At 38.2% G+C, this 27,284-nt stretch overlaps 1 protein-coding gene across 4 annotated transcripts in view; it reads right to left on the bottom strand.

Moving 5' to 3' along the window:
- FAM13A (family with sequence similarity 13 member A) overlaps nucleotides 1–27,284 on the bottom strand; it is a 357,629-nt gene that overhangs the window by 314,047 nt on the left and 16,298 nt on the right. For 3 of the 4 annotated variants that reach the window (XR_003795603.1, XM_029235388.1, XM_029235386.1), the window contains exon 1: nucleotides 23,003–23,079. The exons of the other annotated variant lie outside the window; for it this stretch is intronic. Coding sequence is in view for 2 of the 3 variants with exons in the window: in XM_029235388.1 (XP_029091221.1) it covers nucleotides 23,003–23,029 (27 nt within the window). In the remaining variant the exon portion in view is untranslated. Of the gene's footprint in view, nucleotides 1–23,002; nucleotides 23,080–27,284 lie in introns of those variants that run through there. 4 annotated transcript variants of the gene reach the window in all.

The raw sequence follows: 27,284 nt of genomic DNA on the forward strand, positions 1-27,284 counted from the left end.
CACACACACACACACACACACACACACACACACACACACCCCCCAACTGATAAAAGTACTCCAAAAAAAAAATAAAAGACTAATCAGAACAAACAGAAAACCAGGTTTTAGATAATGAGAAAATCAGAATGATAATGACAGCTAACTTTTATGGAATGTTTACAGAGTATGCCAGTCACATTTCCGAATACCTTAGATGGCTTCACTCTTTAAACCCTGATAAAGTGACATTAGGAAGGAAGATACTTTTGTGACCCTCATTTTACAGAGCAGCCAAGTAATGTGCTCCAGGTCCCATCAAGGATATGGTGTGGCCAGGAGTCACGCTCAGGCCATCAGAGTCCAGAGGACACATGCTTAATGCTGTCTCCACGAAGGATGTAGTGATACTCAAGAAGCATATGCTGGGAAGTCCAGTCCACGTGCTAAATATAAAACAAAATTCCTATTCTTGCAGCTGAGGAAAATAGGACTATTTGAGCTTCTTGGTCTCCTTAAAATAAAGTAAGATATACTCAGAAGCGACAATATTTGATATTAGAACCTGCATAGAAAAGGTTTTCATCAGTCTAGTAAACAGGATGAGCTTCAGAAGCCTTGAGTTTTTACCACAGCTAACATTTATTAAGTGCCAATTTTGTGCCAGACTCTGCGGTTAAGTGCTTTAAAATTAACATCTCTAGGGCTTCCCTGGTGGCACAGTGGTTGAGAGTCCGCCTGCCGATGCAGGGGACACGGGTTCGTGCCCCGGTCCGGGAAGATCCCACATGCCGCGGAGCGGCTGGGCCCGTGAGCCATGGCCGCTGAGCCTGCGCGTCCGGAGCCTGTGCTCCGCAACGGGAGAGGCCACAACAGTGAGAGGCCCGCGTACCGCAAAAAAAAAAAAAAAAATTAACATCTCTAAATTTCAAAACTAACTTTTTAGTAGGTACTCTTAACTACTTCCATTTGGACACAAAAACTAAGGCACAAAGAAAAAGAAACTTGCCTAAGAAAGTTTTATAGCTAGAATGTAAACCCCCAGGTGCTCTGGCTCTAACGCATGAGCTCTTAACCATGACAGACTGTCGTATTTCCAGAACCTTTAACATTGGTGGTTCTATGAGCCCTCAAAGGGGACAAAACTACATGCAGCACTTTCTTTACAGAGTTTAAAGCAAAATGATTTTAGATTACTGAATTCAACGGCTGTATTTCCTTAAGGCAATCCTCCAAAAATTTAAGTACCATGAATTTAAGGTACTTTGAAGGACAATCAGCTTATACTACTGGTTACATTCAGAATTGTGCACCTTAAAACTCTTTGCAGCTGGGGCTAGCACTGATCCATCTAAGCAGGAATGTGCAGGATAGAAAGCCACTCCACCACCACGTAAAACGGGTGCGAGGAAAGCACAAGGTGAGCCTGAGACAGCTTGTTCCCGAAGGTGTGGAAATGCTCAAGGATTGATGGGGCGTGTCAAGAAGACCTGTGGGCCATCTTAACTGGGCTCCTACTGGCCAAGTTCCAGACAGTTGGAGCACCAGGAATAAGAACTATCAACGATTATAAAATATTATGTAAATAAAATTCCCTGAATCAACAGTGATACTAAGAAGAGTGAAAGCATGGGCTTACCAAAGTAAAAGTCTGCTTTACTGAACACGCTGCAGCTAAATACAGAAGGAACAACAGAATTAGAAAATCACCTTTTTCCCACAAATCATTTCACAAAGAGTTTTGTCAAAGATTTGACAGTGGATGCTAAAACATCAGGTGAAAAGTTGTCTGAGAACAGGATTTTCACAGTGTCAAAGATCACACGATATTTGCAAAGGAAAAAAAAGATTACCTTTACAATTGATATCTGGATGTACTCAGCTTAACTCAAAAGATTAAATGTAGCAGCACTCGTCACGAAGAGCTGACATTACGTGCTCCTGATGTGACGCGACATGCAGAGCACATCATTTATATTCTTGCCAAAAATGTTTAAGCTGCTGCTAATCCAGCCTCTAAATCTCACAGTTTACGGGTAAAACAGGAGCTAAAAGAACAAGTTAAAAGAGACTGTGAGGAAACGAACAAATTCAGAATCAGGGACATTTGAACAGGCAACTGGCCTGCACTCTTCAAAACATCAGTGTCATAAGGAAAAGATCGGCTCCAGATTTTAAAGAAATTATACAAAGTTCAAATGTAGTCTGTGAATACTGATTGGTTCCTGACTGAAAAAACAAAACCAAAAACTAGCCAAACTGTCTCTTTGAGACAAGTAGGGAAATGTAAATGTGTTGGATATTAGATGAAATCATTGTAAAGGTTATTCGGTGTAATTCCACAGCGGCGGAATTTGAGGGTGTGCACACGCAGAGGTGGGGCCGACCCCTGAGCCTACTGTTGGTGCTCTCACAGTGGGCACGCTTTGGTGGGCTTTGGGAGCTCACGCTCTGGGAGCATGCATACACAGGAGGCAGAACTGACATCCAAGCAGATTATCGGAGCTGCCACAGCGGAGGCGGTCAGGGGCAGTGCTCCTTGTGGGCCTGCACACCGGGTGGCAGGTGGTGTCACAGAGCCATAGGTCCCGGCTGACAGCTCCCGGGGAGGAATATGCAGAGGCTCCTTCCCCAGAGGGAGTGCTCCAGTCCTGCCCACCTCACACTACAGCTTAGCATCAGATCTGAGGGCTTCTACTCCAACAACTAGAGAGCACAGTCTGCCCCCAACAGGTCTGTGACAACCACAGAGCAAAGAGGAGGCCCCACTCAACATCCAGTGCAGGCCCTGGTCACCACAACACCAAACACACCCCTATCAAGGGGACAACAGCCAGCACACTCTGAGGAAAGACACAGCAGGCATCCATACCAAAAACAGCCCTTGCACCAGAAATACTGGACTCGCACAGTCTGCACAGGGATACTCCCACATAAAAACAGCCCTTCAAGACCACAGTGGGTAACTGTTTCTCCTAAATTCAGAGAGTAAGAGAAATAAGTAAAATGAAAAAGCACAGGAACTACGCCCAATTAAAAGAACAAGAAAAATCCTCTGAAAGGCAAACAGTGAAACAGACCTCTCCAGTCTACCAGAGCCTGAGTTCAAAAAGGAGGTAGTGGGCTTCCCTGGTGGCGCAGTGGTTGAGAGTCCACCTGCCGATGCAGGGGATACGGGTTCACGCCCCGGTCTGGGAAGATCCCACATGCTGCGGAGCGGCTGGGCCCGTGAGCCACGGCCGCTGAGCCTGCGCGCCCGTAGCCTGTGCTCCGCAACGGGAGAGGCTGCAACAGTGAAGGGCCCGCATACCGCAAAGAAAAAACAAAAAAGGAGGTAGTAAAAATGCTAAAGGAATTAAGACTATGGGTAGAAATGCAGATCACTGTAAAAAGGAACTCGAAACTATAAAGAGGAGCCAATCAAAATTAGACAACTCAACTGCTGAGATAAAAACTGAACTAAATGCAATCAACAGCAGACTAAATAATGCAGAAAAATGAATATGTGACCTGGAAGATTGAATAATGGAAATCACCCAATCAGAACAGCAGACAGAAAGACGAATGAAAAAAAAAAAAAAAATGAAGGCAACAAACGAGAGCTATGGGATAATATAAAACATGCCAACATACACGTAATAGAGATTCCACAAGGAGAAGACAGAGAAAGGGGGGTCGAAAATGTATTTGAAGAAATAATGGCTGAAAACTTCCTAAACCTAAAGAAGGAAACAGATATCCAGGTACAAGGAAGCACACAGGGTTCCAGACAAGATGAACACAAAGAGACCCACACCAAGACATATCATAATTAAAATGACAAAAGTTAAAGATAAAGAGAGGATTCTAAAGGCAGCAAGATAGCACAGGGAGATCAGCTCGGTGCTTTGTGATCGCCTAGAGGGGTGGGATAGGGAGGGTGGGAGGGAGGCACAGGAGGGAGAGGATATGGGGATATAGGTATACATATAGCTGATTCACTTTGTTATACAGCAGAAACTAACAGAACATTGTAAAGCAATTATACCCAATAAAGATGTTAAAAAAATAATAATAAAGGCAGCAAGAGAAAAAAAAACAAAGCCATTTATAATGGAATCCCCATAAGACTATCAGCTTATGTCTCTGCAGAAACTTTGCAGGCCAGAAGGGAGTGGCATGCTGTATTCAAAATCCTGAAAGGGAAAAACCTGCAACCTAGGACACTCTACCTAGCAAGATTATCACTTAGAATGGAAGGAGAGAAAATTTCTCAGACAAGCAAAAACTAAAAGAATTCAGCAATATTAAACCAACCCTAAGAGAATATTGAAAGGTCTTCTTTAAATAGAAAAGTAGCAAGAATCTATAGGAAAGGCAAATATTTCTAAGGATTAAAGAACACTAAAGCCAGTATGTAGATAAAAAGACAATTTAAAAAATTGTAAAAGCAATTTTAACTGCAATAAAAAGTATAAGCATAAAAATGTAAAATAGGACATCAAAATCACAAAATGAGGAGGGAGGAAAGTATAAAAATATAGATCTTTTAGAATGTGTTTGAGTCTGTATGACTATCAGTTTAAAGCAAGTAGATATAGTTATGGGTCAACATGCTTGAACTCCATGGTCACCACAAGTCAAAAACATACAAGAGATTCACAAAAACCAAAAAGAAAGGAACTCAAGCATACTACAAAAGAAAATCACAAAAGGAAAAACAAAAAAGAAGAAATGAACACCCTGATACCAAAGCCAGACAAAGTCACTATAAAAAAAGAAAATTACAGGCCAGCACCTTTGATGAATACAGATGCAAATATCCTCAACAAAATATTAGCAAACTGAATCCAACAATAAAGGATCATACATCATGATCAAGTTGGATTCATACCAGGGTCACAAGGATGGTTCAACATACACAAATCAAGGTGATACACCACATTAACAAAAGGAAAGACAAAAATCACAGGATCATCTCAACAGACACAGGAAAAGCATTTGGCAAATTTCAACACCCATTCATGATAAAATCTTTCATTCAAGTAGTTGTCGGAGGGAACATCTCAACATAACAAAGGCCATTTATGACAAACCCACAGCCAATCCTAATACTCAAGGGTGGAAAGCTGAAAGCCTTCCCACTAAATTCAGGAACAAGACAAGGACGCCTACTCTTGCCATTTCCATTCAACATAGTATTTGAAATCTTAGCCACAGCAATCAGACAAGAAAAAGAAATTAAAGGTATCCAAATTCTAAGGGAAGGGATAAAACTTACTATTTGCAGATGACATGACACTCTATATTGAGAAACCTAAAGTCTCCACAAAAACTATTAGAACTAATAATGCAGCAACATAGTAGGATATAAGATTAATATACAGAAATCTGTTATGTTTCATTACACTAACAGTGAAACATCAGAAGATAGTCTCTTCAGCAAGTGGTGTTGGAAAAGCTGGATAGACACATGTAAATCAATGAAGTTAGAATGTTCCCTCATGCCATACACAAAAATCAATTCAAAATGGCTTAAAGACTTAAGACATGGCACCATAAAACTCCTGGAAGAGAACACAGGCAAAATGTTCTCTGACATTAATTGCAGAAATACTTTTTTAGATCAGTTTTCCAAGGCAAAAGAAACGAAGCAAAAATAAACGAGAGTGACTTTATTAAACTTAAAAGGTTTTGCACAGCCATGGAAACCATAAACAAAAAGACAACCCACAGAATGTGAGAAAATATCTGTAAACAATAACAACAAGGGCTTAATTTCCAAAATATACAAACAGCTCATACAGCTCAATATCAGAAAAAACAATCCAATCAAATGAGCAGAAGACCTAAAAAGACACTTCTCCAAAGACAACATACAGATGGCCAACAGGCACATGAAAAGATGTTCCACATAGCTAATTATTAGAGAAATGCACATCTAAACTACAATAAGGTATCACCTCACACCAGTTAGAATGGCCACATCAAAAAGTCTACAAATAATAAATGCTGGAGAGCGTGTGGAAAAAAGGAAACCCTTCCACACTGTTGGTGGGAAAATAAATTGGTGTAGTCATTATGGAGAACAGTGTGGAGGTTTCTTAAAAAATTAAAAATAGAGTTACCACATGATCCAGCAATCCCACTCCTGGGCATATATCCGGAAAAGATAAAAACTTTAATTTGAAAAGAGACATGCACTCCAATGTTCATAGCAGCACTATTTACAATAGCCAAGACATGGAGGCAACCTAATTGTCCATCAACAGATGAATACATAAAGATGTGGTATATATATATACACCATGGAATATTACTCAGCTATAGAAAGAATGAAATATTGTCATTTGCAGCAACATGGATGGACCTAAAGATTAACATACTAAGAAGTCAGACAGAGAAATACAAATATTATGTGATAACATTTATAAATGGAATCTAAAAAATGATACAAGTGAACTTATTTACAAAAGAGAAACAGACTCAGACATAGAGAACAAACTTATGGTTACCAAAGGGGAGAGGGAGCATGGGGGGAAGGGGGACAAATAAGGAGTATGGGATGAACAGATACAAACTACTATACTTAATATACCTAAGGAACAGGGATTTACTGTATAGCATAGGGAATTATATTCAATATCTTGTAATAACCTATAACGGAATATAATCTGCAAAAAGAAAACTGAATCACTATGCTACACATCTGAATCTAAGGCAATATTGTAAATTAACTATACTTTAATAAAGTAATAACATAAAAAATTGGGGAGGGCTTCCCTGGTGGCGCAGTGGCTGAGAGTCCGCCTGCCGATGCAGGGGACACGGGTTCGTGTCCCGGTCCGGGAAGATCCCACATGCCGCGGAGCAGCTGGGCCCGTGAGCCATGGCCGCTGAGCCTGCGCGTCCGGAGCCTGTGCTCCGCAACGGGAGAGGCCACAACAGTGAGAAACCCGCATACCGCAAAAAAAACAAGAAAAGGGGGGTAAAAAATAGAGACCTCTCAAAGAGATTCCATGCCTAAGAAAGAGTAATACCATTTTTTGACAGCAGAATTAGGAGGGAAGGGAATATGTTCTCTTCAAATTGCAATTTAAAGATTAACAATAACAACTGTGGGGATATTCTTACACAGAGACGTGGACAATCCTATCAGCTTGGATAGAGTTGCATCACTGGGAAAGCACCCTGTCGGAAATTAGGGTACCTGGGTTTAAACCACACGGTTATGCCACTGGGTATTTTCCCTGGGAATGTCAGCCTCTTTGGTCGAGTGTGAGCTTAGGAGGGGGGCAAATGCACCCCTAAAGAAGGATGACCCATGCTCTCTGTCCAGCCACAAGAGCTAAGTCAAGCTTATGTATCACCAGGAGGACAATACTGCAGCCAGATGCCCCTCACATTCAGCCTGCTGACCTTATACAGGTTTTCATCTACAACAACGCTGGGTCCTCATCTGTTGAGCTACAATAACACTACCTACTTTGAAGTGTTATGAGAGTTTAATAAGATAACGTAGAAGATATGTAAAAGCATCTATTATACAACCAGAAGACAGTCAATACTGACAAACACTAAGAATTTCTCTGTGGTAACCAATTCTTTAAAAGGACACTGTGACAGAGCTTACAGTTGCCTATCGATGGGTAATTTCTCTCTTTTCTCTTGACAGAACTCTGATTTTGTTGGAGAGGGTGGGGAGCAAACTGCCCAGTTAAAATATACCCCATCTTCTCTGTAGCAGCATATCTTTGTAGACATGGATGATCACATATCTAAGTTTGGCCAATGAGATATAAACAGAAGTTGTTAACAGGACCACCAGAAAGACTCCTTAAAAGGGAGGCCAACTCAGTCTTTTTCCAATACCCCTGTTTTCTGCTTAGATCACAGCTGCAATGCCTGATAGCCATCCTGTGACCACGCAGCAACCCAGAAGCTAGAAGCTAAGCTCTAAGGACAACAAAATAGAAAAAAAAAAAAGAGAGAGAGAGATTTGCATCATGATGACATCACAGAATCCACCTGGAATACCTATCTATGGGCTTCTTTTACATGAGATGAAAAAAAATCACAGTTTCAAATAATGCTCTGTTAGAATGTCAACAAGTATTTACTAAATGTATTGTGAAGTCAAGAAAATCAGAAACTTTCTGTAACTCAGTTTTTCCAAATCTAGCTCATTAATTTTAAAAGCCCAAAGAATTTTCTGGATTTCTTATTAGTTATCCTTACTAGTTATGCTTTAGAGCATATATTATCAGTGTGTATTGTAGATCCAAACAATGTTTCTTAACCTGAAATCCAAGGATCATGAGTCCTTAAAACTACATGAAACGTACCACAGTGTTCATTGCAGCTCTGTTTACAATAGCCAGGATGTGGAAGCAACCTAAGTGTCCATGGACAGATGAATGGATCAAGAAGATGTGGTACATATATACAATGGAATATTACTCAGCCATAAAAAGAAACGAAATTGAGTTATTTCTAGTGAGGTGGATGGACCTAGAGTCTGTCATACAGCGTGAAGTAAGTCAGAAAGAGAAAGACAAATACCGTATGCTAACATATATATATGGAATCTAAGAAAAAAAATGTCATGAAGAACCTAGGGGTAGGACAGGAATAAAGACGCAGATGTAGAGAATGGACTTGAGGACACGGGGAGAGGGAAGGGTAAGCTGGGATGAAGTGAGAGAGTGGCATGGACTTATATACACTACCAAATGTAAAATAGATAGCTAGTGGGAAGCAGCCGCATGGCACAGGGAGATCAGCTTGGTGCTTTGTGACCACCTAGAGGGGTGGGATAGGGAGGGTGGGAGGGAGAGGCAAGAGGGAGGAGATATGGGGATATATGTATAGCTGATTCACTCTAAGAAAACATATTCTCAGAGGTCTATGATCTGAAAAGTTAAGATCTAAGAATCTTTAGACATGCATAGAAAAGTTAGGTTTAATTAAGATGTAAAAGCAGAACCGATTTCTCTATCCAAATAAACATATACTTAAAATATCTCGGATCACTGACTATCTCACAAATAAGTTCAACTAATTTCCACCACTTAGATTAGAAAATATTTATTAAAGAGTCTTTATGTTACCTGGTATTATTGAAAGGTTAAAGAAAGTATTAAAAACAAATCCAATAAAAACCTTGTGAATCTTATCACCTTTCTTTTTGAAACCATACAGATTAAGAAGATGAAAGTAAATCAATAGAAGACAGAAAAGCTATGAACTCCAATTTGTGTATTATGGCTGCTAAAGGTAAAGACGGGGCAGGACACTTACGGCAGACGTCACACCAGCACCATGAGGGGTCTGGAGAGGGTCAGTAGGGGCCCAGCAGCGGATGTTCTTTAAAATCTCCTACAAATATTTATTACTTTAAAGATAGAGCACGCTTTGACAGGGAGCTGAACAGGGCTCAACTGCTTAGAGGAAGAAGAGAAAGAAGGTACAAAAAGTACCTACAAGGGACCCAAAGAGGCAGATATCAGGAAGCACCAGAAAAATCCACCACCTAATAGCGAGTTCATGACCTGGGAGGGCAAGTTTTTGAAGAAGAGGCAGTAGAGCGTTCCTGACCCGGGTGAGCTTCTGAGAGAAGAAGGAGAGATGGGCAAACAGAAGGGCCACACTTAAGAGAATAGTCCTTTGGTAGCAACAGAGCAGGGAGTTCCAGGGCTGTAAAACTTGAAAAGCTACGTTGGCCTCTCATCACTATACCTCACAGGAACCTCTCTTGATACTGATACCACAGAAAGCCATCTCATTGAAATGTGAGTAAGAAAAAAGGAACACAGCCAGCAACTAGACAGAGACAGTATTTTTTTTAAAGTATAAAAGAGCACCACAACTTTCTTGAAATAACTCATTAGAAAAATGCTGCCAAGAAACAAATGAAAACTGTAACTTAACCTAACAAAAATAACTAACAAAAGTTAAGAAGGAAATGACACCAAAAACACATGCCACAATGACAAAGATAAACTGTATTTCATTAAAATGAAAAACTTTTGTGCATCAACAGAGATTATCAACAGAGTGAAAAGACAATCCATAGAATAGGAGAAAGTATTTGCAAGTCATATATCTGATATAGGTTTAATATCCAGAATATGTTTAAGAACTCCTACAACTCAATAACTACAACAACAAAACCCATTTCAAAAATGAATAGACGCTTCTCCAAAGAAGATATACGAATGGCTAATAAGCACACAAAAAGATGCTCAATTTCACTAGTCATTAAGGATATGCAAATCAGAACCACAATTAGATACACTTCACACCCATTAAGATAGTTATTGTAAAAAAAAATCAGAAAGTGCTGGATAGGATGTGGAAAAATTGGAACCCTTATCCATTGCTGGTGATGATGTAAAATGATACAGCACTGGCAAACAGGTGGTTCCTCAAAAAGTTTAAAAATAGAATTACCATATGATCCATCAATTACACTTCTGAGTATGTACCCTAAAATTAGGAACTAAAAAAGGTATCTGTACACCAATGTTCATAGCAGCTTTATTCACAGTAGTCAAAAAGTAGAAACAACCCAGGTGCCCATCAACAGATGAATAAACAAAATGTGGTATATATATATATATATATATATATATATATATACACACAACATAACACTATTCATTCTCATAACAGAATGAAATTCTCATAACATGAAATAACAGATGAACCTTGAAAATATTATGCAAAGTAAAATAAGCCAGATACACAAAAAACCCCAAAATTGTATGATTCTATTTATATGAGATACCTAGAATAGGCAAACTCATAGAGACAGAAGGCAGAACAATGGTTCCAGGGGCTGGAGGGAGGGGGGGAATGGGGAGTTATTTTTTAACGGGTACAGAGTTGGAGATGAGGAAAAAGTTCTGGAAATGGATAATGGTAATGGTCACACAACACTGTGAATGTACGAATGCCACTAAACTTTAAGCCTAAAAATAGTTGCAGTGGTAAATTTTACATTACATATATTTTACCACAACTTTTTAAAAAGTTAATGAATCGATCACAATGATGAAAGGATACCACAAAGCAGAAATACAGAAATATAGGGAAGAGATAATCAGTCAAAAGGAGAAAGTGAAATGGAGACCGGCAGAAATCAGCAATGGAAGGAAAGGAAAAGACAGAACATTTCAGAAGTGAAGACTCAATTCTGATGAGCACAAAGGAGAACAGAAACCACGGACAGCCCAAGTAAGGGACATGGAAGACATAAAGGAGAAAGTAGACACAATCAAACATTTTTAAAAATCACAAGGAGGTGATAGCTACAGAAAGCAGTTAAGTGAGCTCCAATATATGTGTTACTGAAGTCCCCAAAGAAGAAAACCAAATAATATCTTGGAGTAGAATATTCAGTGAAGTAGAATACGTAAAGATGTAATTCACAAAAACTTTCTTTAAATAGAAGCCTTGAATCTACAAATTGAAATGGCACAACATACCCAGAACAGTCTACACAAAGATACATTCTAGGGAAATTATTAGACTACCAATAAAGAAATAATCCTTTGGGCTGCCAGGCAAAAAGTATGTCATAATGAGGAAAGAAAACATGAGTGCCCTCAAATTTACTGACTGCAGTATTTAACATAGGAAGACAATGGAATAAGGCTCACAAGATAGTTAAGAACACATGAGCCGGATTTAATAACCAATCAAGCTGTCCTCCAACTGTAAAAGCTACAGTTTGAATAATAGGCTAAGAGAATACTGTACGCATGAAGCTTCCTTGAGAAAACTACCAGCGCACAAATTTTAACCAATTAATAGATGACTGAGGAGACTGATGAAAGGACTGGCAAAGAAATTTTAAAAGGGAATTCAAAAGTTTAATTTAAGAAAATTAAGTAAAAATAAAATAAAGTAAAAATTTTAAAGTATAACCATGTTATGCGAGGATGGAATTAAGAACCTGGAACAATTACACTCAAAAGAGAAGACTCGGGTTAAAACATTTCCAGATTTTAGAAAAGCTGCCATGTGATTCAGAGGACAAAACCAGAAAGTGAATAGTATTTATCTGGAGACAGATTTTAAGGCGTATAAAGAAATAATGGTCACTTCTAAAGATGGAATAGATTTTCTCAGAAGGTGGTGAAGTTCCTAGTAATCAAAGATAGGCAAAAATAATAATGTGATACCATTTGTCATCCCTTCTACTCATGGAAATTTTCCTTAAAAGAAAATGTTGGTAAGAAGAAAAGAGGTGGAATGTAAAGTGGTTCATATCTGGAGGGCAATTTGGCAACGCCCAAGAAACGCAGTACTCATCCTCTCTCTAGGCCGTCCTCCCTCTAGCCAGGTCTCCAAACAGGGGAGAAGGGGAGGTAACAGTGTGCATGACTCGTGTCTTATGCAAATGGGAACTCAAGATAGTCACAATATACTGTTAATTGGGAAAAAAAAGAATGCTATGAAATTAAGGTCAAGTATAATCTCTTTTTATAACTTTATATGCTCATAGAAAGAACTATAGGACATAAGCAAATATGGTACATGTTTCTGGGTTATGGAACCTTAGATGATTCTTATTTTCTCCTCTTTACTTATTTGTATTTCATAATTTTATATGTTAGACATATATCACTATTATACCAAGAAAAATTAAAAGGTTATTATAAAAAGCTACATTCTCTATATAAAAGAACTCAGGGCCTACTGCTGACTTCCAGTGACGGTAGAATAAAAGATCTGCAAATCCTCTCCTCAAAAAACAATACAGAGACTGGACAAAATTGTCAAAACGACCGTTTCAGAGCTTTGGAAACTGACTGAAGGCAAAAAACATTGAGAAACACTTATTGATGAAAAACTCATGAAGTTTAGTTGAGAATCGTGTGAGTTTGTGGCACGCTGCCTGGGCCTGCTTCCAGTCCCTCCGCCCTCCAGGCTGGGCTGGTAGAGCCCTGAAAACCAGCAGCTTGGGTTTTGGCTGAACCGATTTAGAAGACAGGACAAAACCCCACACCCAGCGGTTCATGATTCTGAAAATGAACTTACATCCAGAATATATTTTAAAAAAACCCTACAACTCAATAAGAACAAACAACTTAATAAAGAAATGGGCAAAAGATATGAACATTTTAACCAAAGATGATATACAAATGGATAATATGCATATGAAAATAAGCCCAACATCATTAGTCTTTCAGAAACTGAGATAGCACTACAAATTCACTAGATGGGCTACAGTAAAAAAAAAAAAAAAAAAAAAAAAAAAAAGGTCAGACAAGACCATCGGCTGGCAAGGATATGGAGAACCTGGAACTCTCATACATTGATAATTGGGATGTAAAGTGGTGCAATCATTTTGGACAACAGTTCGGCAGTTTTAAAAATGTTAAACATAAATTTACCCTATGATCCGGCAATTCCACTCCTAGGTACCTACCTAAGAGAAATGAAGATACAAGTTCACACAAAGACTTGGATATGAATGTTCATAGCAGCATTATTCACAATAGTCAAAATTGAAAACCAACCAAATGTCCATCAACTAGTGAATGGATAAAATGTGATACAGCATATAAAAGAATGGTACTCTATTATAATAAAAAGGAATGAAAACTGATACATATTTTTGATGAACCTCAAAAATATTATGCTAGTAAAGAAGCCAGTCGCCACAGAACATATATTATATGAGTCCATTTATAGCAAAAGTCCAAAAAAAGGCAAATGTATAGAAATATAAAGTAAATTTGTGGTTGTCTATGGTTGGGGGTGGTGGTGCAAGTGGGAACTAACTGTAAATGGGCACAAGGGATCTTACTGAAGTGACAGAATGTTCTAGAACTACACTGTAGTGCTGTTTGCACAACTGGTAAATTTACTAAAAATTATATTGTACATTTTCAATGCGTATTTTATGGTATGTAAATTACATCTCAAAGACCGGTTTAAAAAAACAGAAAGTCAGCTAGTGCTTGGTAATTTCCTGCCAGACCGTCAGTAGAAAGAATACACTGAATAATAATTTGCTTTTAGAAACATTCCACATTCTTCATTATAACTGCACACTTTGTCCATCTTCAATAATTCTAGATGAAATAGGTAAATTCTGGGGTGGCTCCCTATTAAGTGACTGCTGCTATACCAATGTATAAAAACCTGAAAGCACAGAAACATCCGTGTGCTTAGAATCCCTTGGTTATTTTGGGAAAAGGGGTACAAGCTCTTAATGCCACTAATGTTGAACCTTCTGTTCATCATTGCCGGCAGTCTTAATAGAGTCGAGGAGGATTTAAATGGAAGAGAGGCTGTCATCAAATTTGAAAAATACTCTTGGAAAGGCCATTGGTTCTCAACAAGTTTAGCAAAATGTGAAGTCAGAAACAGAAGGACGTTTTTTAAAGTTAGAAAGACTCATTTAAGGTCAATGACCTAATACAGTAAGAAGAACCAGAGTGTTAAAACAAAAGATTCTAAAATGTATAGCTTCAGAAAAGCCAAATGTGCTTAAAACTAATGCTGCATGTAAGTACTTGCAGGCTGATGTGATTTACTTACAGTGTAAACCACAGAAATAAACATTTCTATGAGATGATTTATTTACATTTTGACTAAAACTAGTTTCTTCAGTATTAAAAGAATGGCTGGAAATTAAGACCAAAAGTAAATTAATTGCTAAGACGATTTTATATCAAAATTCTCTTTGAACTCTTTTACTTCCAGCATACCTTTTCTACTCTCTACACTTTTCCTAGAATGAACACTATTTGACTGAGTTCCACTCTATAATTTTAAGTGACATACATTTTTCATACAGTGAAATGGAGTAAAAATTTAGCAAGCCTGTAGTAATACTCTCTAATTCCTTCATTTAGAAAATCTGTTTTTACAGCGAATGAGACTAATTCAAACGTTAGTTACCCTCACCCCATCCCTAGGGACCTAGTTTTGTATTCTCAAAATCATGGAATCTTGCCTTCAGCTTAGGCTAATCATCCCATCGTTCTCACAAAGGAGGCCCTAATGAAGGGAGGATGGGGGGAGGGGAGTGTTTATGCTAAATTCCCAACAGCCTAACAAATGAAAACGTATAATTGGCTGAGAACTACAAATTCTGGGACATACGCAATGGCTCACAGAATCCTTGAACACTTCTAGGGTATCTCACCTCATTAACTCTAATTCCATCGTGGAACGCCTATGACTAGTCGACCCATGACCACTCAGCTTTCCTTTTCTTTTAGTGATGGGGCACTGACCACCTCATAAGGCAACCAGCTCAATTTTTAGACAATCTTTAGATGCTTCTTTCTACTGGTTTGACACTGCATCATTTCCTTCTACCCAGCTCTAGGTTTGCTTTATGAAATTTACAGGGAAAGTACACTTCCTTTCACATATGAGACAATTTCTCAGGTAATTTATATATTTCAATATATATCTGTAAGAGTACTGTACACATTCAAATTTAATAATCATTGCCTTTATGATTATAAACCAATCTGTTTCTTCCAGACAGAGCTACCATTCCCTACTCTTTGAGCAACTTTTATTTTTAATAATTTAAATGTAATAAAAGTAACACATGCACTTGATCAAAACCCAAACAACATACAGGAGTTTAACCTGAAAAGTCTTCTTAACCCAGCTCCAACAGTTCTTATATTTTCTTGCAGAAATTTTGTATGCATAATTAAGCATATATATGCATACTCTTCTGAAAAAGGCAAATGTAACTATTTGTATACTTACACTTGCTTTTGCTACTTAATCTATTTCGGAGGTCTTTCCATAGTAGCACATATACCTGTTAATATTACATTATAAAGACACTATAATCGACTTAACCAATCTTATTTACTGATGTTTAGGTTATTTATAGTTCTTGATATTACAAATATTTCAGCAATAAGCATTCTTGCAAACATTTCTACGTTAATTGTACACACACCTGTAAGATAAGTTCCTAGAGGTGAGATTGCTAGATCAACAGGTTTATAAATCATACTTTTTTTACGCTAATTCCAAGAGTTAAATGAGTAGTCTCTTGACACTAGACTTATATATGAAAGCAAAATAAATTTTCATTTTACTTGTTACTATATAAATTATAAATTTGGATACATATTACCACGTTGCCCTACAAAAATGCTTCATGGTTTACAGCTTGATTGAGAGCACGTGACAGTGCCTGTTTCCCATTCTATCATCCCTGAGCATGAAAAAATTTTAAATTTTGCCAAAATTTAACTATGGATGAGATTGAGCAATTTTGTGTGTTAGCACTTACGTTTCTTATTTGTGTGTGAACCTTCTATTCATAAGCTTTGCCTAATTTTAATTGGGTAGTTTTTCTTACTGATTTATAGGAATTTTTTTGTATATTAAAAAAAATTAATCTTGTTTAGTCATGTGTGTTGTAAATATCTGTCCTAGTTTTCTTTTGGCATTTTAATTTGTTTATGATACTTGTGGTTGTGCAGACATTTTGGTTGTCAGAAAACTTTACCCATCCGTTTCTTTAGGGCCTGCGGCTTGGGTCTCCTTTGAAACACATTCCTTGATCCAAAATTAATTTTTAAATTCACACATGTTCTTCTAGTATTTTTATGATTTTACTTGGATATTTATATCTTTGATCCATCTCTAGTTTTAAAGAGTTAGGAAGAAATTCAGCAATTATTTTCCTTCAAGTAGCTAGCCATTATTAAACTGTTTTAATTCCTGTCATTTTACTATCTGATATGCTAAATTCTCCAAACTTAGTCTTAAAGGAGTAGCTATAATAATTTAGAGCTGTCATAAAATAATATCATATAGATTATTTTCCCATAAACCACTCATTTTGGATGATAAATTTTTTAAAATCTCCAAACTTCCTGTTATTTATATAATTATATAACATATAAACTTAATTATGCTATGGCTTGCTGCAGTACCTCTTCATAAACCATTGCTAATTCATGGTTACAGAGAACAGCTCAAATATGCTCTCTTATGGTCTCTGTTTCACAAACTACTGGACGCAAGCTTCTTCTATGTCTTTGAAATTTAGTTTCCCTAAGTCAGCTTTAAGATATGGATCAGAATTAATCTAACTTATCATTTTAGCATGGTCTCCCCTACTCAGTTGCCTCATTCTTTCACTTTATATGCTACTTCATGCTGGTTTGCACTTTCCAGCACTGTCACTAAAACTTCCTCAAAATCTGTACAGGAATTAAAATTAAATCCATCCACACAACCAACCATGCTTCAAAAAAAATGAACCGTAGAATAAGTAACCTAGATACAAGTGACTTTACCCCCAACTCAGCTTCTAAACACTCATCTATTACTGTGTTATGGACGATTTGTTTGATTTTCGAATTCTCTATGGCAAAGATGAAAATTCTTCTTGCAACACAATTCAAATGTGAAGAAGATAGACATGCCTTTGACTATTATCTAGTCTTCTAATATCTCATCATTGGTTTACTGTAAAAGAAAGCAAGGCAAAATGAAATGTTTAATCCTGTTTAAAATTTGGTCTAAATCCAATAATATAAACATTCCATTCAGATTATAGAGTTCCTTTTTTTATTTAAAACAGATATAGTATTGAGGAAACCACCTTAAGGCAAGTAGCGAGCCATATAACAAAGGTAGTGTTTTATGATCCTTTATAGTTTACAGTGTATTTTCACATTAGTGTTTGATTTGATTCTCACAACAATCTCAAAGAATTTAGGCTGCTATTGTCCCCATTTGATAGATGAGGAAGTGAGAGGTTAAACATCTTGCCCAAGGTCACAGAGCCAGGAACTGGCTGACCCAAGACTCAAAGCCATGCCTCCTGCCTTCAAATCCTGCCTCATTCTAATGCATGACAAGCTTCCCCAAACCACGGAACAGTAAGCCACTGCGTGATGCGGTACATCGGTTAAGATGTTTTGGACTGCAAGTAATTGAAATTTCAGCTCAAACTAGCTAAAATAATAAAGGACATTTATTAACACATTATAATAATACAAAGGAGTTCAGGGGAATGAAAGACTAAGTTGGTAGATGCAATGGCTCGTCAATGTCACCACTACTTTGCCATTTATTGATCAATTAACTAAAGGCAGATCTTTAGGCTGCCTTCCCTCTCCATCCATAAATTAGATGCCTGCCAGCAGCATCTGGGGTATTTAATTCCTTGTTTACATTCAGTAGGGGAGTGGGAGACAGACTGCTACCGTAATCATGGAACATATGTCCTTCTCTTTGTTTGATTTGAGCAAGTTAGGTTATGGCCAGAGAGAGTGTTTGTTTACACATTTCCCCACTACCTTGGCATTTAGGTGGGAACACGTGACTAGTTCAAAGCAATGAACTATGAGAAGAGAAATGAGTCACTTCCAGAATGAGGCAGATAATAGCATGTGTGCCTCCTCCATTTCTTTCTTTCCCTGATGTAACCTAGGGGATACACGGTAATATGTTAAACTAGCAAATAGATCACAGAATGTAGGAAGCCTGGATACCGGAGCCACCAGATGGAAGAGAGATTCTGATAACCTGCATCAGACTCTGAGTAATCTACAAATTAATTTTTGCCTCCTTGAGCTACTGAGATTTCAGGATCTGTCTGTTGGGACATCCAGCGTTAATTACCTTGATCCATGCAGATTACATGCCCACCTGAGGGAAAGCTATGCACTGACCAGACTAAACATCATCTGAGATGGAATGGGTGTGCAGAGTCTTTTGACTATATGCAATTTTATAGTAATAATTCCTGTGCTATTCGGTTGGAAACTCAAATGATTAAAAGTACAAAATATTTATAATTATCCTGCTAATTTTTGCTATATGGAAAATTGTGCCATTTTCACGAGAAGCACCATCAAAAAGATAGAATGCCTTTGCAGACATACCTTTAGATTCTTGAAGGTCTTCAAAAATCCTTTTAAAAATAAAATACAAGCAGGTGAAACTGCAAAACTTAGGGAATGACTGAGCTGTTCTGTGCAAACATTTATTGAACAACTACTATTGCCTAGCCCTGAGCAAGAAGCAAGTAATGCAAATAAGACATGACCCCTTCTGTCAAAACTATTGCCTACTAGAAGGCAGATAGACAAATTACGGCAAGAAGTTGAACAGATGGTCAAATACTCCCTAAAATCTACTATCAAGACAGCACACTGCTCAATAACGTCTAAGATCAGAGTGTAGTAACTAACATAACCAGGATTTAAGCTCAGGTACTCCAAGCTCCAAACAAGGCCCATGTTTCTCTAAAACCCCAATAAAAAACGGATTTAAAAAAATTAAGAAATTCATCATGACATTTAAGAAACCTAAATATAGCCTTTGTGGGAGGAAGCTGGTACCAAAAATCTAGAAACTACAAAAAGGATAATTGTGATGGCCTTGAAACTTGACCTTACATGTTGTTTGTTGTATTAAAGAAAGTTTGGTTCAGTTAAATTGATAACAAGAGAAGCAATAAGGAGAACAGATACAACGAAGTATTGACAACATGTAAGGACATAGGATAGCTTGGTAGATATATTCAACATAGATAATTAAGAAGAGACGAACGATAATTAAGAAGAGATGGAAGAACCAAGTTAAGCACCCGACATTTAGGAGACACCAAATATTCATGTCTTTAGTGGGTCGCCCATTGATTGTACCCATTCTGGCCCCATGTGCTCTCTGCCTGAGATATGCACATAAAAATCCATAGCTGGTCAGTAGTGTCTTAGCAAGCTACAATTATACCTAGGCACACTTGCCCCTGATGATAGAGCAAGCTGTGTTGGCTCCAGATGCACTCCATCAGCTGAGCCAGCTCATGCTCAATACTGGTCTTCAGAAATGCGCCATAGGGCTTCCCTGGTGGCACAGTGGTTGAGAATCCGCTTGCCAATGCAGGGGACACGGGTTCGAGCCCTGGTCCGGGAAGATCCCACATGCCGTGGAGCAACTGGGCCCGTGAGCCACAACTACTGAGCCTGCGCGTCCGGAGCCTGTGCTCCGCAACAAGAGAGGCCGCGATAGTGAGAGGCCCGCGCACCGCAATAAAGAGTGGCCCCCACTTGCCACAACTAGAGAAAGCCCTCGCACTGACACAAAGACCCAACACAGCCAAAAATAAATATAAAAAAATACATTAAAAAAAAAAAGCAGGAGAGTACCTCTCTGATTCACTGTGTTTTAAAGAGCTCACCTAATAAGTTCACACCCAAAAAAAAAAAAATGAAATGCACCATGATCAGGGAAGGTTGATGGCAAGAAAGATAGGAAGGATGAATATTACGTAACACAGGATTCAGGGAGTGTGGTCCTTCAGTCCCACTTAAACCCCTTCTAAGTAGGTAAACCTACCCCTATTTTTTCCCCCTTGCTTCATGCTGTGTTTTAGGCTGATTCAATAAATCTGCAACTAGAGTATCTTGATTTGGTCTGTGAGCCTTTCTGTACTGTGACCTGCCTACACTATGAGATATGTGTAAGGTAGCTGATGGCACCAGAGGGTAAGGCCAGGAGGTGCCCAAGTTAGGGACAAAGGCTACAAAGCCTGGGATACCCCTGGAATTGTTGTCAGCACCAGCAAGAGTTGGGGCTAAGTCAGGACAGGGGGCCCGCTGGGTCCCGACAACACCAGGAGAACTGATCCACAAATTTACCAGTCACAGACTTGCTACCTGAACTCACTCACACAGCAGGACGTTCAGAGTATGCTATAAGAACATACACAGAAGCGCTCTAGGCTCCCCTTCCTTCGTCCACCAGAATATGCAAACGCCCCATTCTCAGCCCACCTCTCCTCAAAATGACCACACACCACCTTGGACAGAACAGCTGGAGGGGCAGGGAATCGGAAAGACGCAGGATTCACCTGAGAAAGCTTGAGTCATCCACGAGAAGAGACTAAGATAACATCGGTTGGCAAGTTGAAGTTTTCTGTTCTGCCTGGGGGTGATGTACTGAGGGAAAATAGGTATGTTACAGTAAAGAACCTACCTCTTCTTTGTAACGTAAGTAAATTTGTGAGTCCACTGCAGTTGTACTAACAGCACTAGCAATTTGGGAAAGAGAAAAAAACAAAAGGAATGAGGAAGAGAAAGTTGGTTAGTCAATGGAAGTAGGAAATGAAAATCTTTAAACCTGTCTGTCCCACTTCAAGAATCCATAAACACACACAGCCATACACACACTCTACAAATGTCTGGTACTCGATTATTTTGTCTGGAGAATGGCTATCTTCAGTAGCAGGATACTCAGCAAGTTACTACATATATGTCTAAGTAGAAAAGTCCCAAACTCAAGAAAGCATACGAGCCCATATGCATTCATTTATGTGTGAATTAGTTCTCACTTTTCTGCCACAAACATAAAGTGTTTTGTTCTTCAATAGCTCTTTTTCCAGAAATACTATGCTACGATTCCTAAAAATGTGCTTCCTCCTATAGTAAAACTGGGACACAGCACAATCAAAGGGCCAAGCTGGAGTCGAAGGGTAAGAATGATTGAGAAATACTCATCCATTGGAGTGAATGATCTCTTAAATGGTATGATTTTTATGTCAACATTAAATGAAATTCTGTACGTGCTTTGGATATAAATTAAGGAAAAAGATGGAATTTCATACATGGGTTAGTCTGCTTTTCAGTCAAGGTAGAGATCAATATATGTAGGCCAAGGGCAAGTAGTAGAGATCCAATCAATCAGATGTCTGCAAATCTCAGGACAAGCAGATCAATCTTTACACATTTCCAGCTCTAAAGTATTTCTTTTATAAAGCTGAAAGAATGCACACCTGTGTCTGAAGTAAAATTAAAAACCCAGTATTTCCACATAGAAAAGTCAGATTTTGAAGGAAACTCTTTGGAGTGATAAAAAGATCACCAGCTGCACACCCGGATGCTATGAGCACCCAAGCATCGGGGCTGAACAGAAAAGAGACAAGAGTCGGGAAGACTTGCACACAAGATGCTGAGATGTTCTGAGCTGAAAACGAGGGAGTCACCCTGCAGTTTTACTAAGATTCAACCTGTGGGGCTAATGCGCCATCTGGTGGCCATTCAGGGCCTACGTGTCAAAAATTACCCAGATATTTCTAGATATTTTAGGATGCCATCATAGCTACAACAAAATACAGCTCATTCTGAAACTTAATAAATAGGATCTGATCTAAATGTGATGAAACACTAGGGAGCAGTTAATAATACAGAATAAGATATTTCTCATTTAGTACCTCCAGGGACAAGAAAAAAATGCCCCTTGGAATACAATACCAACTTGAGATTTCTTTATGCATTTTCTGTATATTGAGATAAAAAATTTAATGACAGTATCCTGTAAGTTATATAACTGAAGATATATTCGGTTACTGCAAAAGATTACATGTAAGCACCAACAGAACTGCTTTTGAAATTCATGAATTTCAGCCCTAGAAATATACACATTTCCCCATGGATTTTATATCAGTGTTATTTATTGCTGCCACTGTATTATAACCAGAAGTTTCCAGAAGGATTCACACTCATTTATCCACTTAGCTCTTTCACCATTACTTTTAGCAACCACGCTGAAATTAAAATTCTAGAAATTACTAAATGAAAACAAGAATATGAAATAGAAAAATGCTATATATATTCTCGGAAGCAAATAAATTAATGGTTATTTTAGTTCTTTTAATCTGTTCTCAATCTAGGCACAAGGTATTTCCAACAACTACAATTTAGCTTATATTTAACTCTTTCAGAACAAGAAAGTCTAAAACGCTCAAGAGTGATCTACAGTATATCAAGTTCACTTAACTGAATAAACTCGGCACGCATCTTCCTTCACCTTTTTTTGCAAAAGGAAAGTGGACAAAAATACGGAATGCCACCCCAAATACTGCTTAATGTCCATTTGAATAGATAGGAATTTAAGTTAACAAATCTCCCGCCACCTCCCAAGAAGGAAAAACAGAGTCACACAGACATCTCCTCAGAAGTCGGGGGGCAGAGGCCTCTCCTGGGCCCTGGCAGTGTCCACGGAGACAGAGGCGGCCTGTACTCACACAGAGGGTGAGAGCTCCAGCTCCCATCTCGCAGGAAGTACCCAGTAGATCTGATGAAGACTGGATGAAAACATCAAAATGACAGCAAAAAGCCAGAATTCCATTCGGTCGATATGCTCCGATGTGAAACACGGCTCCAGATCCAGAGGCCCCACGGTGAGCGGAGAGCGGCTCCCAACATTTTCGGAAGTGTGGTTTTGCTTCTGATTTGGCTAAACCCACATGGCTGGGAGGGCTGCCTGGAGTTGAAATCTGATCCAGAGCGTCTAGGACTGGCAAGCAGACCGAGTCATGTGACCTGGGTCTTAAGTCGCTGACATCTTTTCCTTAAACCTGACTTGTTAGAGGCCACACACAGGCTTCTTCAGTTCAGAAAATGCCTATCACCTGGTGGTGTTCGTTAACAGGACTTAACTAAGTGCACAAAGCAAAAACATACTTGCTTCCCGTGGCTACTCATCTCCAAGAAAAATTCACGTATTTACACTCAGGTTTAAGTCTGCAGGCATCTCTCTCACTTTTCTGAGGCAGTTTTCACTTCTATTGCCCCCCTAAAAATCAGTTACATTCTGTCAGGATTTTCTTCCTTCCACCTTTATTCTATCAGCACTGTTCTAAATGAAATGCTCTATTTTGTGTAGCTGTTACTGAATGCTTCTAATTATTTTCAAATTATGTTACATACACTGGTGATAAACATAAAACATGTTTCTAGACAGCCACAATTCTACGTATGTGATTTACTGTCTGGAAAATTAGCCTCCAGCTGACCTTTCCAGAATTTTCTACTCCATATGCTGTGTCATTAGAAAATCTGATTTAACAATTTCCAAACATTTAAATGGATAGCTAAAATATCCATTTCATTCAAGGCAGAAGGAAAGTATCCTATTTTTTTAATACCACTTTTTCTGTCAAATCTTTTTCACTGGCACATTTAAGAGAATGCTGACGAATATTACGTGGGAAGTTTCACTTGACCCAACTTTAAAAGACTTAAGTTGTCCCCAATCACAAAACATATTAATAATGTTATATCTTAAGGGGACAAGGTGGGAGGAAAAGGGAAAAACGAAATCATCTCCCATTTCAATACTTTTCTTCAAATCTAGTATTCTTTGTGCAACTATAGCCAACCAATGCTACCTGCAGCAGACCCAAGATAGCAGATCGTATTACGCCACAGAACGTGACAGCGTACGTTTTATTTCTATACGTGCACACGTAACCCTGCACAGACTCTACTTCCAAGAGACAGAATAACACAATCCCAAGGCCATACAAGGGAATGGACATGGGATAATGGACAGAATCTTCTCTATTGCAAAAAGGAAATTTTTTCTACTTCCACCTTAATCTAGATTTTTATCACTTCTGCTTCTCGTTCACCTATTAGAAAACTAGGCTGATTACTAAAGAAAATCATAAAATAAAACTGTTTCTCATACTTAAATTTGTCTTTTTCTGTTTATATAAATATTGCTGGTCCATGGTGAAAAAGAAAAAGATTAGGTCACCTCGAGGCCCATCATCCAACATCACCCAATCAATATGTATTACCTACACTGGGCCAGGTGCTATGCTATACACCTTACTGACAATGTATGTACCTTCATTCCCGGATCATCCAATGGGGAGAGGGAGGAATAAGTAAATAAACTTTTTTCATTAGTAAGTGTAGAGACGCTAATAAAGAAGCCAAGATGTGGTAAAAGAATACCAGAGGTCACCCAGAAACATTTAACATATCTACTTCCAGGATCTTTTCTATGCTTTTAAAAAAACATAAGTTAAATCTAATTTCTGATCATTTTAAATCCTAATTTTTTTCACTTAACATTGCATCAGAGGCCAGATCCCATATTGTCAGCATCAGAAACAATTTTAATCATGTGTAGTACTACATTCTGTATAACCATTTAGTCATTCTCCCATTTTTAGACATTTACACGGTTTCTGATTTTATGTATGCATGATTTTAAGTAATGCTTTGTCCTCATTCTAATTTTCTTTCCTAGTAAAGACTCCTGAAAGTGAAATTTCTGGATCACAGAATATGAACATGTGCTAAGGCTCCTGACATACACTGGCTTCGGCGGTTTCTATTCTACAACCCACCCTACCCAAGTCTGAATATTTTGTAAAAGATTTCCTAAGTTAATTAGTGAAAATGATTTCTCATCTTAAAACTTACACCTCTTTTTTTATCATAACATTAAAGATATGAAAATCCTTATTAGTCATTGGTATTTTCTGTTCTGTGAACTGTCTTTGATCCATTTTCTTTGTCCATTTACCAACTGCGGTCCTGTCAGTTGCAGTCTCTTTTATAGGGTCATTGTAAAGATCAAATGATATAATCCATAAAAGGCATTTATTTTTATTACCATTCGCCAGGTGCTATGCTAACAACTTTCGATGCTTATCATATGGTTTGACCATACATCCATCTGGAATTATTCACAATATAGTAAAAGATGAGGATCTAACTTGATGCTTTATTTTCATAAAACTACTGTGGCCCAGACTGTTAACACTCTCCAGTATGGAATCTCTCTTTCTGATAACATTAGAGCTCTTTCTCTCCCTTAGTTGGCTGAGCCCACGGTTATCCAGCTGGAGACTACATTTCCCAACCTTTCACACAGGCAGACAGGGCCATGTGACCAGATTTGCATTACAGAATGTGTACCAATAATATATGTGCAATAGTATTCTGTGTCATGTGCTTAATAGGAAATCCCTTGCCCCACATTTACTCTCCTTGCCCTTCATCACAAGCTGGAATGAGGATGCACTGGAAACCTAGCTTCAACTATGCAGAAGAGGGACAATGTCCCAGAGGATGATGGAGTAACTAGATGGAAGGAACCTAGACCTCTGAATGACCTTGAGGAGTACAGCGTCCTACAAGCCTAGACCAAGTAAACTTTTATGTGGCAATGAAATAAATCTCCCAATAAGCTACTATATTTGAAGGGCCTATATGTGTATGTATATAAAACAACTTTGTCTTTAGCCTAACTCATATACTCAACAAAAGGACTCAGCCCCATTTATTGAGCACATTTTTCATTTCCCACTTGTGACACTATCCATACTATATATTAAATTCATACATACACACACATGCACACACCAGGGTATTTTTCAGGCTAAAATATTCTATCTAGTCTTTTTTCCTAGTTTTATATCACTTTCATAATATTTGAACAACTATAACTATAATATTCATTTAAATATCTAACAAAGATAGTTTTTCATTATCCATCTCTTTCAAGATCGTGTTGCTCTTCTTTCTAATCAAGTCTTAACGATGAATTTCAAAAACATTCAGTAATGTCACATCAAGTTAGAGAACCAAAAAATTATACCTCTTGTTATTGTTTCTAATAGATATGTTTATCTTATTTCTAATTTGGATATTACTATATAAAGATGACATAAGGAGGAAAAAAAATCTAGTTCTAATCTCCATAACTTTTTATACACCATTATAAAGTAAAATTAGTACTGTACCTAACAAATTTTTATCCTTATTTTTCTGTGATGGCTAGATTTCACGTGCAAAAAAGAAACCCTGAATAGGCCATTTAACAAAAAGCACCAGAAGACTCTCTTCACTACAAACGAAGTTTGTTTCTCCATGGAATGTATCTATAATTGGAGTCTGAAATATTATATTTTCCTGACCCTCAAATGGATGAAAGTGATAGTAGAGTCCAATTAATTCCAGAAAGGTCTCTGAACTGTCACACATGTACATCCCTGAGTACTGATTTACAAAGAACCTTAAGACATACAAGCCATAGCCAAGAGATTTGCTTATATGAGTTATTGCTTTTCCCCCAGAAAGGATAATCAAGGAATTTTAAAAAGTGCTTTTCTGAATAGTCTGCTATGGTGGGCTAATTCGATGACTACTTCCACAAATGCTGAAATACCATGGCAGGACAAAGGATGTCCTATTTTCAAGAAGATCCCTGGGCACCCTGGAGGAAGGTGCCAAGGTTACTTCACAATGGGTGGTCAAGGTCCCTAAGACACTGTCATTCAAAAGCACCCTTTGACCTGGGGAAGCCTGACAAAGGAAGCTAAAAGGACCAGGTTTACCCTCTAGCCTCCAGAAAAGCTAAAAAATGCTTCAAAGCCAAGTCCTCTGATGCCAGCTGGCAGAGCTCTCAAAGGGAAAAAAATCTCTTTAGCTGGAGTAGATATAACAGTTGCCAGGAGAACAGTTGGCAGTACCTTTAGATATAATACTGTTAGCCATGTAGCAGGC

The sequence above is a fragment of the Monodon monoceros genome, unplaced genomic scaffold (genome assembly GCF_005190385.1).
Source record: "Monodon monoceros isolate NGI ecotype Baffin Bay Population unplaced genomic scaffold, NGI_Narwhal_1 Super_Scaffold_20, whole genome shotgun sequence".
Classification (NCBI taxonomy): Eukaryota; Metazoa; Chordata; class Mammalia; order Artiodactyla; family Monodontidae; genus Monodon; species Monodon monoceros.